Here is a 17,529-nt window from a genome sequence, read left to right as displayed (position 1 = left end):
TACCACAAAGTATCTTCAAGATTCTATATTTAATGCCAGGGATGCCAAGATGTTTAATTTAAAACCATTACCTAATTTCTCTATAGCATGTTGGATTTTAAAAATATCTCATTTTCAAAGTAAGATGGTTTAAGATCATCTTAAGGACCCATATGCAGTGACGCTTCTATGATGTTTGTAGGGAAAAATGAACCAGAAACTATATAGGTACAGTATTGTTTATTATAAACAATCATATAACAGTATATAAGTGCATCTGAAGGATAACTGAAGCCTAGATATGATCATCAAAAGCATTACTTGACTCGAAAATAGTTCCTTTTTTGTTGGTTTGTGTTACATTAATTTGAACATGTGCCAGGATCCTCTAGCCTTGTCATACAGTTCAACTGCTAAATCATAACAGGGGAAGACAAATTTGGAATGCATGTTATATTTTGCTTTAGTTGTTGAATATATATACCAGATATTCAGGACATATTCAAAGTTAAGCAGGTGTTTAAATTCTAGCAGGTTATATTTACAAAATGCTGTTTGTGTTGCTTCTAATCCCTTTGTTATTGCTTCTAATCCCTTAGAAGACAATGAAAGGGGGGATTCTAAGTGCTAGTGCTATGTTGTTCAATTTTCCTGATTTATACTGAATGTAAAAAAACAAAAACAAGTGACATCTTTATAGTTCCAAAGCACTGGCAGATAGTAAAATATCGTTTAAAACAAACTTCTCACATCTCAGTTTTTAAACAGGAAAGAACAACACAACAAATGTTCTGGGGTTAAGAGCAGGCCAAAACGTCATTCTCTATTGCACAACCCTTGTCCATGGCAGTCTTAAAAATGTTTGGCATTGTTGGTGCCTTTAAATGGCTTAGCATGTCCACTTTGCTAGTTATCCTATAAAAGAATGTTATTACATTTTTTTTGATTGTCCATCTCAAGGAATGAATGCTAAATGAGCAAATGTAGAAGTCTGAAGGCAAACGCTGCATTACAACTTTGGACAATTCTTGCCAGCAAAAATGTTAAAAGGCTGAAGAGAATGTGACTAGTTACGGTGACTGAACGGTTAACTTTTTTGAATTTCACTGTAGCCTAATGTGGACTTTTTGTGAGATGGGACTGGTGATGATGCAAATGTACCACTTTAATCATTTGTTTTTCAAAGGAGTAACACAGGCTTGCTGGAATATTTTGTCTTGGTTTCCCAAACCTGCATGAACATCAGGTTTGTTTATTTTTTTAATGTAATTTATAACTAATCAGTTACAATTAATTCTGCAAAGGTATAAGGTTGTCAGAAATTTGAGCATTTGTGAAGAGATCAAGAAAGCTATGTTAGGTCTCTGGAGCAAAAACCATGTGTCCTTGATATTCTCACAGACCTGTACTCATATGAGGAAGACTCACCATATTTATGCCTTTTCCAAGAAAAGGGGAAATGGGCAAAAATTGGAAAATAAGGGAGTAAGGGGAGAAAACAAACAACTTTGAAGCACTGAAGAAAAGTAGCGTCTATCCGAGGAAGACTTCATCCCTTACCTGATTGCTGAGAAGAGAAGGGAAGTAAGTTTCAAAATACAGACAATTAAGAAATCAGTTATATTTTTTTCAAGCAAAAATAAAGATCGTAGGTTTGGCTTTGTATGAAAAGTTCTGAAACATGAAGATGTTTACTAACAGGTTTACTAACAGACTCTCCAGAATCTGGGACTGTCTCTGGTTTACACTTGATTCCACAGTACCTAACACTGTTCCCCGCCATATAGGGGCACAGTACATAGTTGATGAACCAATGGACTACAGGATTTTCTAAACACTAAACGGACCACCTAGTTTTAATGTAGGCTGTACTATTTTCTATTGCATATAGGAAAGTTTCTATTAGATAACACTAGTCCTTACAAGAGGCAACCGTAGGAGCTCACGCAAATATATCTTTTTCACAGGATCATTTCTACCTTGAATACAATTTAATGAGAAGCAACTACTGTGTGCACTAATGCTAAAAAGAGCGGAGATAGGATGCATAAATGAAGAAACCTCTTGGATTACTGAAGTACCATCTGTTATAAGTATAATTACCTTCTTAAGCTATACATTTTCGAGAGGGTGTGAAATATTTCTCGAAGCAGTGCAGTGTTTAGTGGGTAGGGATTTTATATATATATATAAAATTATATATATATAAATATATATTTATATGTAAAAGTACCTAGAAATGTGGGGAATGTTCCTCTCCTCTCTTATCATCCAAGAGTAAATAAGAACAGGTTTTTAATACGTATATATATATATGTATATATATGCATATATATTTATTTATTTAAATGTCCCACTCTTCAGTACCACTGTTCCCCAGAAATTCTAGGGGTTATGAAATTATTATTTCATTTGGGAAGTTATTTCCAGGTATGAGGCTTCAGCTTTATAAGAGGCTACCAGATGTGCTCAGCAGACCGAGACACTAAGTTAAATAACTCCTACATTTGACCCCAGCAATGTGTCCAGATTTTCTCAAGGCTTCACCACGGTTTTAGTCATCTGTAAATAGTATGTGCCAACATGTAGGGGAAATGTGCCCTTGCTTCATAAAGTCTTTTAATGGGAATGTGAGAAGGTGTGAATAAACATAGGATGCTTTTGTCCAACCGTCTTATTTTACTGCTTCGTCCCCATCCAGAAATTACGCACACGGTCCTCCAGCTCCCTGTGCAGACTCAGAAGTCTGCCAGACTGCCTGACTGGAAGAACCAGGAAAGCAGGGCCCTGGTTCTCCTACGTGGAAAGCAAGTGTCTCCCTGGGTGATTCTTGGACTATGTTCTGGTCTTATTTTGTAATTTGAGAATATACCTCATTTCATGTTATTTTCATATGAATCTTCCCATGTATTAGACTCTTTTTTTTTATAGTGGCAGATCTTGAAACAACATTGACTCCCAGCTTCACAGTCTCTTTTCCAATCACAGTTTAAATTTATCTTAAATGTACCATTAATATTAGCACAATAGTCCAGCTATAGGTATTTCAACTTGAGAAATAAAATAATTTATGTGACTCATCTTACATAATTGATTTTACAAGCTTGGGTTTTTTCCCCTTCTTGCCAATAGCACTGAAAGTGAGATTGTTTAAGTGATATGGGTTTGGTTGCTTTCTTTTATCCAGAAGTGTTACTTGCTTTAGTGCTGCTAGTACCCTGATCTGCAATAAACAGTTTTGATATTTTTCTGGTAGGCCACACAACATGCCTTATAATGACATGGCTGACTAATGCTGCCTTTTATTCTGCCAACATTTTTCAAATTCTATTGACACAGTTGCCTTTTCTAATCACGTTGTACTGGCACCAGGTTAACTAAAAATTCTAGCACAAAAAAACTGGTGATAAAAATATGAACAGTATATATTATATGTATTTACATATGTACTTAGAAACTTCTGTTAGTTGCAAATCTGAAATGGTATAAGCCACTGCCTGCAATAGCATCTATTCTATAGAAATGTAGATTAAGACATAACGGGCTGTTAAGACACTGAAGAAATCGGGTTATGTGGAGAACCCATCTGAGTGAGAACTTTGTCCAACCACTGCAGTGGTCCGTGAAGATGAATCTCAATCCAGCAGGGGGTGCTTGTGACATCCTGGCGATGATACTCCGCTCCCCAGCCCTGAAAAGGAAGAACAGAGCCTAGAGTGATGGTGTCTGACTTTCCTGTCAACCTCCAGAGATGTGAGCCAAGCATCAGTGCACACAGAGCCCATGCACCAGAGCAGCTCCTGAAATCTGAGAGGGCATGCACTCTGCCCTCCTGTAAGTACAGGACAATTTTTGCATTGAGACATCCTAAGATGAGTCCAAATCAGAAGATTCCCTCTGGGCTCACAGCTAAATACATGGACATAAAGATGGTCTGGTCTCTAATCACATCAGAAACACTGGCAAATCATTTTTCTCTTCTACAAGGAAAGGAGCCTGACCTTATGTTCAACCCCTTACTGCTGAAGACAGTGTTTTACACAAAACAGATGCTCACTACAGACCAGTGACTGGATCTGAAAGGCGTAAAGACAGAGTGAGGGTGCTTTTGATTATTCAGGGTTGGTTAACAAAACTTGTTTCTTCTCTATCTCTTTCTGGCTCACTTTTATTACCATTCATAGGAGAGGCTATAAAAATAAAAAAAATTGTCTATCTTTTTTCTCTATTATACATCAGTGACAAATTACTTTAAAGATGAAGAGACAGGGATGCCTGGGTGGCTCAGTGGTTGAGCGTCTGCCTTTGGCTCAGGGTGTAATCCCAGAGTCCTGGAATGGAGTCCTGCACTAGGCTCCCCGCAGGGAGCCTGCTTCTCCATCCTCTGCCTATGTCTCTGCCTCTCTCTGTGTGCCTCTCATGAATAAATAAATAAAATCTTTTAGAAAAATGAAGAGAGATCACAAATCACTGTTATTGGGAACAGTGATTATCAGTAGTACAGAAAAAATTGGATCTCAACACAACCATGCTGCCTGATGATACCTTACATTCGTGACTGCAAGCCTCAAGGGCACCTCTGATGCCACCTGCAATTGAACGACACTCCCCCAGTCCCTGTGCTCTCCAACTACCCCCCCCATGCCCCAAATGACTGCTCACTCCTGCTCCTTTTCCCTAAAACCTCTAACACCTACTCCCCAGTCTGTTTGTGAATGATAATATTTATTTTTAAACTTTATTTGAATTCAATTTAGTTAACATATTGTGTATTATCAGTTTCAGGGGTAGAATTTAGTGATTCATCAGTTGCATATAACAGCCAATGCTCATCACATTGCGTGCCCTCCTTAATGCCCATCACCCAGTTACCCCATTCCCCCACCCACCTCCCCTCTAGCAACCTGTTTGTTTTTAAAGTTCAGTGTCTCTTATGATTTGCCTCCCTCTCAATTTTCATCTTATTTTAACGAAGCATGAAGCAATCAGAAGAGTTTCTATAGCATCTGCACCAAAACACTCAGCCTTTTTTACTTCTCACTACAGATTATCTGTGCTTCCAAATAAGCCAGTCCATCTAGTGGTGCATAAGACTCAACTGCCTTCCCAAGGACATAATTCCAGCAAATCTCCCCACTCTCTCCTACAATATTTTTTTTTCTGCTGGATCATTCTCATCAACATAGGAACATGCTGAAATATCTCTCATCTTCAAAATACTTCTTTTGGCTCTAACACTCCCACTACTTACTGCCCTATATCTTTGACCCCTTTTCTAGCAAAAACTCTCAAACGAGTTGTCCAAACAGGCTGTATCAATTCCTCTCCTTCCATTCCTTCTTAATTCCATTTTGATCAGCATTTCAACCCCAGCCTTTAACAAAACTATTCCTGCTAAGATAAAAAGTGACCTCTATATGCTAAAACTAATGATCCACTCTCTCAGTCTTCGTGTTACTTGGGCAGTATGTGATTTAGTCCATCCCCTCTCCTCACCATACTTCCTTCTTTTGGTTTAACGAGCACCTAACTTTCTAAGTTTTACTTCTGCATTGGTTACTTTTTCTCAGTGTTCTTTGCCAGTTTTCTCTTTTCCCCCATCTTTTAAGGTTGAAGTGTCCTAGGGCTCCGTCCTAGAACCCCTGATCTTCTCTGTTAAACTCAAACTGTTGGCAATTCCACCCCAGCTCACAGATAAATACTGTGCAGATGCTGACAATTTCTAAATTGACATCGTCAGCCCAGTCCTTCTCTCTCCCTAAATCCAGACTCGTACATCTAACTGCTCAGCATCTCGACTTGGATGTGTGTTGGACATCACAAAGTTATTCTAAGACTGAAGTCTTAATCTTCTATCTATACCTGACCCACCTGCATTTTCTCCATCCCAGGTGGAGGTAACTTCATCTCTCTCACTCCTTTCTTATACCCCACATGGAATAACCTGCACAACTCAGAATCGCTCCCCTTCTTACAACTTCTGTAAGAACGCTCCTAGTGGGAGCAACCATTATCTCTCATCTGTACACTGCAATGGCCTTCTAGCTGGTTTCTCTGCTTTCCTCCTTGCCTGCATAATACCTGCAATCCATGTAGCAGCTACAGTGATCCTTTAAAAATGAGTCAGATCATGAAATTCTCTGCTCAAATCCCTGCAGGTGCTCCCCATTTTGTTAGAGTAAAAGCCGAAATCCTTGTGGTGAATCTCACCCTCCACCCCCACTCTCAGCTCCCTGGCTCACACTCCAGGGACCCTGGCCACCCTGCTCTTACAAATGTCAAGGGTATGCTCTTGCAGTATTGTTTGCCCTTCCCTCTGCACCTACTGCTTCCCCTCCAGATACTCTTATGACTTAACTCCCTTGTCTCCTTCAAGTCCCTGAGGCCCACTCTGCCCATCGTTTTAAAACTTGCAACCTACCCCTCCCCCAGCACTCTAATTCCCCACAGCCTGCTCTAAGTTTCTCTTTCCATTCACGTTCTTTGTTATAGCTGTTGTTTAACATCTGTCTCTCCCTCCTGGAATATTGATTCCATTAGGGCAGAGATGTTGACTGATCACTGATGTACCTCAATGTCTAGAATGGTGCCTGGTGTGACACATGGTAGGTGCTCAATAGTATCTTATTGACTGAGTCCTAGACTCAGTTAAAAATCAAAGCTAAAAGATGCCTTAAAGATGATCTAGTCCATCACCCCTCAGTCGTAGCCACCAGTGTTTAGTCTTGTAATTTCTTTTTTAATTTTAGTAATGTATTTTATTCAATTCGATATATCTAAAATATTATATCAATACATAATTGATATGATATTACTAATGAGATATTTTACATTATTTTTATTTGTACTGCCTCCCCCCACCAGCCCTGGTTTAGTTGAGATATATTGATAGACACTGTGTTAGTTTTAGGTGTACACATAATGAGTGGATATATGCATACATTGCAAGATGATCACCACAATACGTTTAGTTAACTTCTATCACCTCATATACTTACACATTTTTTCCTCCGTGATGAGAACTTTTAAATTTCTTTTAAACTAATCAGTTGTGTTTTCTGTAAATTATATAGCTTTATGAAATAGATCTAGCTGATCTTAGGGCAATCATATATGCTGGGTTATATGACAGTGAAATAATTACTTCTGATGTATTGGCATTTCATCCTCATTTTAAAAACATGGACCTGGAAAAAATAACTGTTGAATCAAATGATTGTTCATTAATGGCAATTCAATGCCCTCTGCTGGCTGCAAAGCATCAGAACATTTAAAATGATTTCTAAGTATTTGCTAATTGCTTTACAATATAAAAATGCTTTTAAAGCCTAACAGTAAATTTGAGTAAAGCTGCTTTGTCATCATGAAAGAAATGGTTTCAAAAAGCCATTTTTAAGTTGGAAACTATATTCTTGATTGCTATTTTTACAATAATTACTAGAATTAGAAATACAATAAAAATAAGAGTATAGGGGATCCCTGGGTGGCTCCGCAGTTTAGCGCCTGCCTTTGGCCCAGGGCGTGATCCTGGAGTCTGGGGATCAAGTCCCGCATGGGGCTCCCTGCACGAAGCCTGCTTCTTCCTCTACCTGTGTCTCTGCTTCTCTCTCTCTGTGTGTCTCTCACGAATAAATAAATCTTTAAGAAAAAAATAAGAGTATAGAAAAATAGGACAATTATTTTTTTTAATTTTTTAAAAAATTTACTTATGATAGTCACAGAGAGAGAGAGAGAGAGAGAGAGAGGCAGAGACATAGGCAGAGGGAGAAGCAGGCTCCATGCACCGGGAGCCCGACGTGGGATTCGATCCCGGGTCTCCAGGATCGCGCCCTGGGCCAAAGGCAGGCGCCAAACCGCTGCGCCACCCAGGGATCCCAGGACAATTATTTTTCATGGTAATTTCAAAGGATTAATAAATCTTACATTGAAAACAACCCAGAAGGGATCCCTGGGTGGTGCAGCGGTTTGGCGCCTGCCTTTGGCCCAGGGCGTGATCCTGGAGACCCGGGATCGAATCCCACATCGGGCTCCCAGTGCATGGAGCCTGCTTCTCCCTCTGCCTGTGTCTCTGCCTCTCTCTCTCTCTCTCTCTGTGACTATCATAAATAAATTAAAAAAAAAATGTGTTTAAAAAAACAAACAAACAAAAAAAAAACAACCCAGAACAAGCCATACTGACTTCTTGGATGGATATGCGACAATGTGAAAACTGTCACATGTAACCAGATAGTTTGATAAATAAACTCAGATATTCAAATATTAGAATTATCTGCAAGTGCTTTGCAAGAGATAAAACAGCCAAAGACTTCAGCATGCAAATCCAGTTGGTTGTCTTTCCCACTAACTTCCTCAGTTCTCCAAAGCCTTAAGATCCACGTCAGTAAGATCTAATTTGAGAAATTCAACAAATATTCATAAAGAGAACATCTACTAGTCTCTCAGAGTTAATCACACTCACCCTAATATTTCTATCCCAATTTGTTTGTGCCTCATAACAGCACTTAATGTACACTACATTGTATTAGAGCCACTACTGTCTATTTTGTAGCTTATTTATAAATATTATCTCTCTGTCAGCCTGTATGCTTGCTAAGAGAAAGGGCAATGTTTTAATTCAGATAAATTTAGCCACATTTATTAAGAGACAACAGTGCTCTTAACAATGTGAGAGATTAAAAAAAAGCCTCTGTGGCATGAAATCCTATAAAATTATCATTGTCACTTTATCTTCTGCATAAAAAAATCAGATTACTACCTTAACTGGTTATTTCTTCAAAAGTGAAATGTTTAAGAGTGTTTTTGTAACTGCTAAACAAGAGAGCTGACCCTCACGGAGGAGCTCTTCCCAAAAACAACTATGGAGTTCCAAAGGAAAATCCCAAAACAACAATAAGAAAAACACCCTGTTGCCTACTTATACTGGCTGTATAGCTGCCACATCACCCAAAGAATGCTTTTTGGTTCGTCTTATTTTGTTTTTTACACTTTCTGTCTTAATATCTGAAAGCAAGCACTCCTTACCTTAACAAAGCTCATGCGGATAGTGCACATCTTGGTTAACTCATACACGACTTCGAATCCGTGGTGAACTGACTGAGCGAGCAGCTGTGCGAAGAGCTGGTTGTTGAAGATCTTCAGACTGCAGCCACTGGGGATCTTGCACACAGTGGCTGGGTGGAAGCCATGCTGATAGTTGCAGTTCCGGCTCTGCACAAAGATGCTGCTGTCACTCACACACTCGGCGTACACCTCTCCCCCAACGTAGTACAAATGCACACCTACGAGGTACAAACAGGATCCTCAAGCACCAGCACCGTATTTAGTTTTAGGTTAACACCATTCCCTTGTCATTGCGACCTCAAGGTGTGTGACTGATTACTGGGAAGTTAATTTTAATATCACCAATCATGGTAAGAAGTGATCTACATGCCAACTTGTTCTAATTTCAGTCTGTTGAGTTTTTTCCCATGAGTCCATTTAAAAGTGAACTGTAACCCATGTTTACAATGGTTGCCAAGGCTCTTGTGTGCCACTCCTTCCATCACTCTTGAATTCCTGTTAATTCACTCTAAAAGTAGGCTCTCGGAGGGCCTGGGTGGCTCAGTGTGAGCATCTGCCTTTAGCTCAGGTCGTGATCCCAGGGTCCTGGGATCGAGTTCCGCATCAGGCTTCCCCAGGGGAGCCAGCTTCTCCCTCTGCCTGTGTCTCTGCCTCTCTCTCTCTCTCTCTCTCTCTCTGTGTGTGTGTGACTATCATAAATAAATAAATAAAAATTAAAAAAAGGCTCTCATAATATTAGATGCAAAGTAAATACACAATTCAGAAAACATCACAGAGTCCTTCAAGTATGTGTATCAATAAAAAAATAAAAATTGGGCACCAATAGTATCATGGAAATGTCACTGGAGTGCATACACTAAACCTGCTTCAGAGGAAACAATAAATGCAGTTTACATTTTATTTTAACAATTATGAATCCATTCCTCTTAACAAGTACCTTAAAGAGATTAATTCCATTTAAAAACTTGCCCCCTACTATGATAGATAACAGAAATAATGCCTGTATTTTACTTATGAACAACAAAATTCTTGCCACCGTTTTAGCTGTAAAGACTCACAATCAAAATGTAGCATCTCACCCTCTGGGACTTAAAAAGCAAAACACCATCCTGAGATTAGTGCTGCCCACACTAATTTTCATTCCAGATTAAATCTGAGTTGATTCTCTTCCTCCAAGTGTCTGGGTTTAAGACCTAACATGCACTATGGCAAGGGACTGGGAATAGATAAAATGAAGAAATTCTAGCCTAGTAAATATTAAATACCAGCACAATTTTCACTAGTTCTAGCCTCGTGAATATTAAATACCAGCACAGTTTTCCTCAGTAGAGGAAAACTCCACAGTTAACCTTTCTGCAGAAACAAAATTCTCCAGCATCATGTGTGAACGTGACTATAAACACAATCACCATGTGGTCACAAGGGGTTCACAGAAATAATCCAGAATATACTTCGAGTGATGTGTTTTGGATCTCCTCAAACTGCAAATACTCATTTTTCAATAACAGAATTTACAGACCTCCAAGGGGTCCTGCAGAACTGTGCATGTAGGAAACCAGAGCTGGCCAGCTGCTCAGGTTCTAAGGGGCACTTGTAGCGACTAGGCATTAGCTCTGACTGCCTCCCAGCATATTGTTTCCTTTTCCCATCTCCTCTGCCTTAACACAATTTAAGAAACGAATGGTTCTCAGCACTCCGTATTCCAGCCACATGGCTGAAGAAACCGCTCAGGAGTCACAAAGCTAAAAGCCCAGCACGTGATGCTCAGTCCCAGGTTCCCCTTTCACCACCTACTCTGGACGGGCCTCCCTCCTCTTTTTTTCCTTAGCTTTCAGATTCCTCTTTTTTCTCGTGTCCCTTCTCACTCTCCCTGAATAGCCTGGGGTCTGGCACCCAGGGCCCCAGCTGTGAGGAGTAGTCGTGATGATGGTCCTCTTGGGCTAGGCCGTAGTCACCTGGCTGCAGGGACGTGGTGGGGGGGAGGCAGGGGCAAACACAAGCAGACCTCCTTTGCCAGGCTCTGCGAGCTCCCAGGGAAGGCCTGCCTCTGCAGTGGTTGTGGTTTTTCAAAAGAGGGTGAGCCAGGAAGGGAGTCAAGAGAATGAGATTGCCAAGGGTTCAGTATGTATTTGAACTGAATGACTTTCAAATTTATAAACCTCCTAGAACCTACTAAGGAGAATGGATAGGATTTTTGTTATCTGACTCTGGTCTTTACTCCGAGGATGATTTTCAATCCTGTTGAAGTGTTATCCACAACCACAGCACAGTTGGCAGTGTAAGGAAAGCAAAGAAGAGCAGGGGCCGGCAGGCAGTAGTTTGGTGTTCTGAGTGAAGAGAGAGGGCAGAGCGAACAGGATGAGCACCCAGAGGCCTGAGTTGGCTCAGAACAGCAAGACGAGGGTGGAATTGAACCCCAGGGTGAAGGAGACTGGGCTTTGGCATCTAAAGAAGGCAAGTAGGTAAATGATTTAATTTACATCCACTTGATAGGCCAAAAACAGTGGCTTTAAAGGACTTGTATTTTAGATTCAAAATCTCCATAGAGAACAATGAGCAATAAGGATGTCCAAAGAAAGTGCTTCCTGAGATGCCAGAGAGGACCGGGGCAGTGTGGTCCTCAGGCAAGCCCTTCTCATATCTCTTGGGCTGCATCCCTCTATATCTGGCCTTCCCATTGGTGGTGAATGCTGCTCACGTTTTATGGGATGAGGGATGAGGTTACTTAGGACCAGAGACATTGTCAGTTTGATTTGGATCTGCTAAGTAAGGAAGCAAGCGTGGTCCCCTTTGGTCCTCTCCTATAGACTTGAAAGACAGAGAAATGACAGGAAACACTGGGAAGAATGTGGGTTGCTTAGTTTGGAGAGCCAGTTCTGCGGCTCTGGACCCTAACAGGGGAAAGAGAAAGTCGGAGTCCAAGAGTGTTAGAAATGCACGTGGGTCCTCTGCTGACTGGGAGGGATGGGCAAATACCAGCACAGCAAGTCAATCTCATTACCCCACTGTCCTGCTCAGAGACTCCAATGCCTCTTCATTCCCCTTAGGATAACCCCAAACTGACTGGCACAAACTCAAACCCTCATTATAGGTTTGTAACTGACCTTCCCCCTGCCTTTGGTGCTCTGTCTTCTGCATACCATTTTAAAAACCTGGCTGAATAACTGGAATCATCAAGAGCTTTAAGAAAGTGTGTATTTCTGGGTATAATAACGGTACTTTTAGAAATTCCTTATGTAGCTATATACATACTTAAATCTATGAAGAAAGGATATGAAGTCTAAGATTTACTTTAAAACACTCATGCAAAAAATCTTGTGGAGGCACAGAGGAAAAAGAATGCACAGAACGTGAATCATCACTGAAGCTGGAGTTGGTGATATGAATAGTCATTACGTGATTCTGTCTACTTCTGTATATGGCTAAAATTTTCCAAATTAAAAAATGTTTTGGGTAGCCCGGGTGGCTCAGCAGTTTAGTGCCGCCTTCAGCCCAGGGTGTGATCCTGGAGACCTGAGATCGAGTCCCATGTCGGGCTCCCTGCATGGAGCCTGCTTCTCCCTCTGCCTGTGTTTCTGCCTCTCTCTGTGTTTCTCTCATGAATAAATAAATACAATCTTTTTTAAAAAATGTTTTAATGTGTGATCAAAAAAGCAACAACATAAAAGCACTGACTTCCAGATCCATGCCAGGGCTTTGGTTCAGAGGACAGGGCCTCCACAGGATGGTGCCTGCAGCTGTGCACTGCAAGACTTCGGGATGTACTTCAGCCTTCCAAGATTTCTATCATCGTTATGAAGCTTCTCCAGAAGATGGCAGTAACTTCTCTAGAGAAAGGGACTCCTAATTCATTCACACAAAGCCATCTCTGGGCTGGTGGCAAGGTCAGTCCCCTAAATCTGAATCTGAAAACTTTAAGTCTGTTTGGACAATATGATGAACAAACAGGTTTGGGTCCAATTGACTACACTCAACAGCCTGCCTCAGTCCTCATGCTCAGCTGCTCTCCTGGGCCGGGCTGCACCGTGATACTTCTCTCTCAGCACAGCTACAGCAATCCCGGCCTGTCCTTACAGACCACGTCCCATCCCTCTCCCACCCTCACATGAGCAAGAAAGCCCACTACAGAGAATTTAGAAAATACAGAGAAGGGCAGCCCCGGTGGCGCAGCGGTTTAGCACTGCCTGCAGCCCAGGGCGTGATCCTGGAGACCCTGGATCAAGTCCCACATCGGGTTCTCTGTATGATGCCTGCTTCTCCCTCTGCCTGTGTCTCTGCCTCTCTCTCTGTCTCTATGAATAAATAAATAAAAATCTTTAAAAAAAAGAAAAATACAGAGAAAATTCAGAGACTTAAACTCAGTCACAGTGCACAGACCAGAAATAATCAAAGCTAACATGTTATATATACCTTTCAGTCTTCTTTCTTTTTTTTTTTTTTTAAGATTTTTAATTTATTGATTCATGAAAGATACAGAAAGAGAGGCCGAAACACAGGCAGAGGGAGAAGCAGGCTCCTCGCAGGGAGCCCGAATGGGGACTCAATCCCAGGACCCTGGGATCATGACCTGAGCCAAAGGCAGACGCTCAACCACTGAGCCACCCAGGTGCCCCTCAGTCTTCTCTTTCATGGGTGTGTTTTAAACCTTTCACCCTTCCCCTACTAACAATTTAATTTTATTGTAATAGCCAGGGGATCCTTTTAAATGGAACATTCAGATCTGTAAACTCCCATGATCTGGTCTTGTCTTCTCTTCTAGACTTTCCCATTCCCTTACTCATTTTATTCCACTCACCCTGGCTCCCCTGCTGTTCTTATAGTATACCAGACAGGCTTCTAAGTGTCTCAATTAATTAACTCCAAGAACAAGTTAACTTATTCACTCATCTAGGAGGGCATTTTGCTGCAAACTTATTCAGGCAGGTGTTCCAGGAAGCCATGCTGCTCAGAACCAAATGATCCAAGGTCAGTCCCTTGATCTCATAAAAGACTGATAGGTCTTCCTTTAAAAATATTCTAAGCCGGGGATCCCTGGGTGGCGCAGCGGTTTGGCGCCTGCCTTTGGCCCAGGGCGCGATCCTGGAGACCCGGGATTGAATCCTACATCGGGCTCCCGGTGCATGGAGCCTGCTTCTCCCTCTGCCTGTGTCTCTGCCTCTCTCTCTCTCTGTGTGACTATCATAAATAAATAAAAATTTAAAAAAAATTCTAAGCCGGGCGCCTGGGTAGTTCAGTCGGCTAAATGTCTGCCTTTAGTTTGGGTCATGATCCCTGGGTCCTGGGATCTAGCCCCACATTAGGCTCCCTGCTTAGCGGGTAGTCTGCTTCTCCCTCTCCCTCTGCCACTCCCCCTACTTGTGCACATTCTCTCTCTTTCTCTGTGTCAAATAAATAAAATCTTAAAAAAAAATATTCTAAGCCAACTTTTTTTTTTTTTTTTTGCCATGCTTTATGGTATGGCTTGTAAGCTCCCCTAAAATTTTTTTTTCCAAATTAAAGCACTTCCAAAACAGCTTTCTGAGAAAACTGTGACTTTGCCTTGGGGACCACACGGGGGTGGAGTGCCCTTCCATCCAGTGCGCACTTAGGTGGACCTCAGGGTTTTCACGAAGGGCCGTCAAATCCTAGCCCTTGTTGTTCCTATGGTTTCTTAACTTGGGGATTAGCTCTCGGCCAGTAATGCAGAACCTCCACTCCCCATGTACTCAGCAGCAGCACTTTCAACAAGCTACCTGCAGAAAGATTCCCAGAAGGCATTCAATACTCTTCATATTTGAATTCCATCTTTGGATCAAGTGGCATCAGCAGAAGTCCAAACGCAGAACGATGTGGAGAGCAAAATTTTTATCACAACCACAAAGCTGACCTTCAGTTGTATTCTCCTTCCCTGCTCCCCCCAACCCCCAATTTCTGATTTTGTATTTCTCATTTATCATTTCACTGCAAAGGTTTCCTATAAGCTACTTCAAAGTCACTATGGAAAAATATAGGATAAAAATAAACAGAAATATCACCAGTAGAGTCAACACCAATCAATGGCTGGTAGGTCTCCTACCAAAGGAGACATTTAAGAGGTATTTTAGGAAGAATATTAGAATGTATTACCAAGTGCAACAATGAATCTCCCCTGGAAATTTGAAATAAAAGGTTTGCAGGGCCACCTGAGTGGCTCAGTGGTTGAGCATCTGCCGTCAGCTCAGGTCCTGGGATCGAGTCCCACATTGGGCTCCCCGCAGGGAGTCTGCTTCTCCCTCTGCCTATGTCTCTGCCTTTCTCTGTCTCTCTCATGAATAAATAAATAAAATCATTTTAAAAAAAAGAAAGAAAAGATTTGCAGCTATCTTCCTGAGGTGGTCGAAGGGCTGGATGGGGAGAGAAAAGATAAAATGACTCTAAAGGTTCTGTACACCGATGATTCCACCACAGTCATCTGACATAAGAGTGGACAACCAGGTATCAGACACTACCAATTACTCTAATATAAAGAAAATGATTTAAAGATCAACAATGAGGCCTCACACTCAGCTGGGATTTATTACTGTTGGTCACGCTGATGAGACAGGATTCAAAGCTTCATTGGTCAGACCTCAGTGAGGCCTATGCCCATCTGGCTTCCTAATAATGTCTGACCACAGGAGAAGCAAATTACTATCAGAGGTTTCCATTCAGAAATAAGTCATGATTTTCACTACCCAGCTTCTATGTCTCCAAAGGTCACTTTACCTGATATATATACCCAGCCAGAATTCTTCTTCTGAAGTTATCTTATTTAGCATCTTTAAGGCAATTTGAAAGTCATTCATGATACTTCTATTTAATAATTTCATCCTGCTTTCATATTTATCATCTGGTTTGTTTTCATAATACTCATCCTACGCCACCCTCCAGAAGACGCTATGCTGACCCCAGAAGCAGGAAGACCAAGACCCTGAAAGCCTATATGCTCTCTGCAGGTCTGCGACCATCCTTCTAGGTTATGCAGCCAATACGTGGCTGGTTTCTCTCCCCACGTTTTAGTTCAGAAGAATATAGAAAGGAATTATGTATTTGTTTTTACCCTTTCCTATGTGTCTCCTGGTGTTTTCTATTGTTGAGTTTCTGTTTACGTTAGAAAGAAGTCCAAGGCAGAATCTGTTCCTGTTATTTGAAGGGTCTGTGAATCCATCTATAAGCACACTTCGGGAGGATGCCTGGAACGTCTCCCCAACTCGGTTGTTCAGTTCATAGTAGGCAACCGAGCACCAGTGCTGAGGTTCCTCATAGCAAACTGGTCGAAAGTCTGAAAGAAAGAGAGCCGATAGCACATCACTACCATCATGCGGGGCTTCCCATCTCACGATCCCACCTGGATGCTTATATTAATGCTGTTAACCAGACAAGGATGCTCTCTGTGATCTTTTCAAACCTGTCACTTGATGGAAGCTATGTGCAGTTAGCTCATCTGGTTAACACACTTGTGGCATACACATGAGGCATAGAGGCCACGGTGCTGTGACTCTGCCATGCTTAGAGCACTTGTGATCATACTTAGTATTGAGGGGGTCTGACAAACAATGATATGAACAGATCAGCATAGATTCCACCACCCCTAAAGGAGACAGCTCCAAGGAAGGTGGCATGTCATCTTCCTCTCTACATGTGAAAGATGGCATATTACTGTCACTGTACCAAACAGGAGTCGCTGTGACAAGAGTATGTACCATTTTCTAACAAACTAAGGATGAAAAGTAAAAGTTTATGTATGATAAAAGCCAAATCAAAAGCACTGGATAGGACTTTAAATTATTAAACAAAGGGAAAAACTTCTATGTAGACTCCCATTCTCCACTATATACATATGGAGTATGTATGTGGCATAAAACATTTTTCAAGACAGCTGTATCTGCCATTAGGAAATCCTAATGGATTTCCATTTCCTAATGGAAATCCTAATTTTCACCTCGATTTTTCAAAGCTAAGTAAGTTGCCAGTAACCAAAGTTCAGAATTCTTTCTTTGCCATGCACACTCTTTCTCTTTTTATTGATTATACTAACTCTCTTTTCTTTGAATATCCTAGTAATTCTTATATCTAGAGTGTGTTCCTATGTGCACTAAAACAGAAACTTGTGAAACATAAATTAGAGGGTTATCATTTGATTTACAAAAGGAACTTTACTTATAAAAGACTTCACCCTGGCAGACTTTAAATCATAAGTTCCGTTAGACCCTCTCTATTCAATGTGGTTCCTGGAAGGGTAGCCCCTGCATCACCCGGAAGCTTGTGAGGAATGCAGATTCTTGGATCCCACCCTAGATCCAAGGAATCAAAATCTGCATTTACATAAGATCGCCTTGCGGTGTATGTGAACGTTAAAACTGAGCAGTATTTATTTATCTAGCCTATTTAAAGAAACAGGTAAAATTCTGTAGAAACCCTACTTATATGTTTGCATATATTTCTAAGAGCACCCCTCTAAGCTAAATCAAAGACAGCACCACAAAACTATAG

At 41.1% G+C, this 17,529-nt stretch overlaps 1 protein-coding gene across 16 annotated transcripts in view; it reads right to left on the bottom strand.

The window, feature by feature from the left end:
* Positions 1-204: 204 nt before the first annotated feature.
* The window catches only part of SMAD9 (SMAD family member 9), a 75,466-nt gene continuing 58,141 nt past the window's right edge, over positions 205-17,529 (bottom strand). For all 16 annotated transcript variants that reach the window (XM_072797336.1, XM_072797348.1, XM_072797340.1 and 13 more), the window contains 3 exons: positions 16,097-16,318; positions 9,001-9,257; positions 205-3,670 (listed from right to left, as the gene is read on the bottom strand). In XM_072797336.1, coding sequence (XP_072653437.1) covers positions 3,527-3,670; positions 9,001-9,257; positions 16,097-16,318 — 623 coding nt within the window. In that variant the 3' untranslated portion in view covers positions 205-3,526. The remainder of the gene's footprint in view (positions 3,671-9,000; positions 9,258-16,096; positions 16,319-17,529) is intronic.

Source organism: Canis lupus, chromosome 24 (genome assembly GCF_048164855.1).
Source record: "Canis lupus baileyi chromosome 24, mCanLup2.hap1, whole genome shotgun sequence".
Taxonomy (NCBI): Eukaryota; Metazoa; Chordata; class Mammalia; order Carnivora; family Canidae; genus Canis; species Canis lupus.
This window is presented reverse-complemented; position numbering and strand designations above follow the sequence as displayed.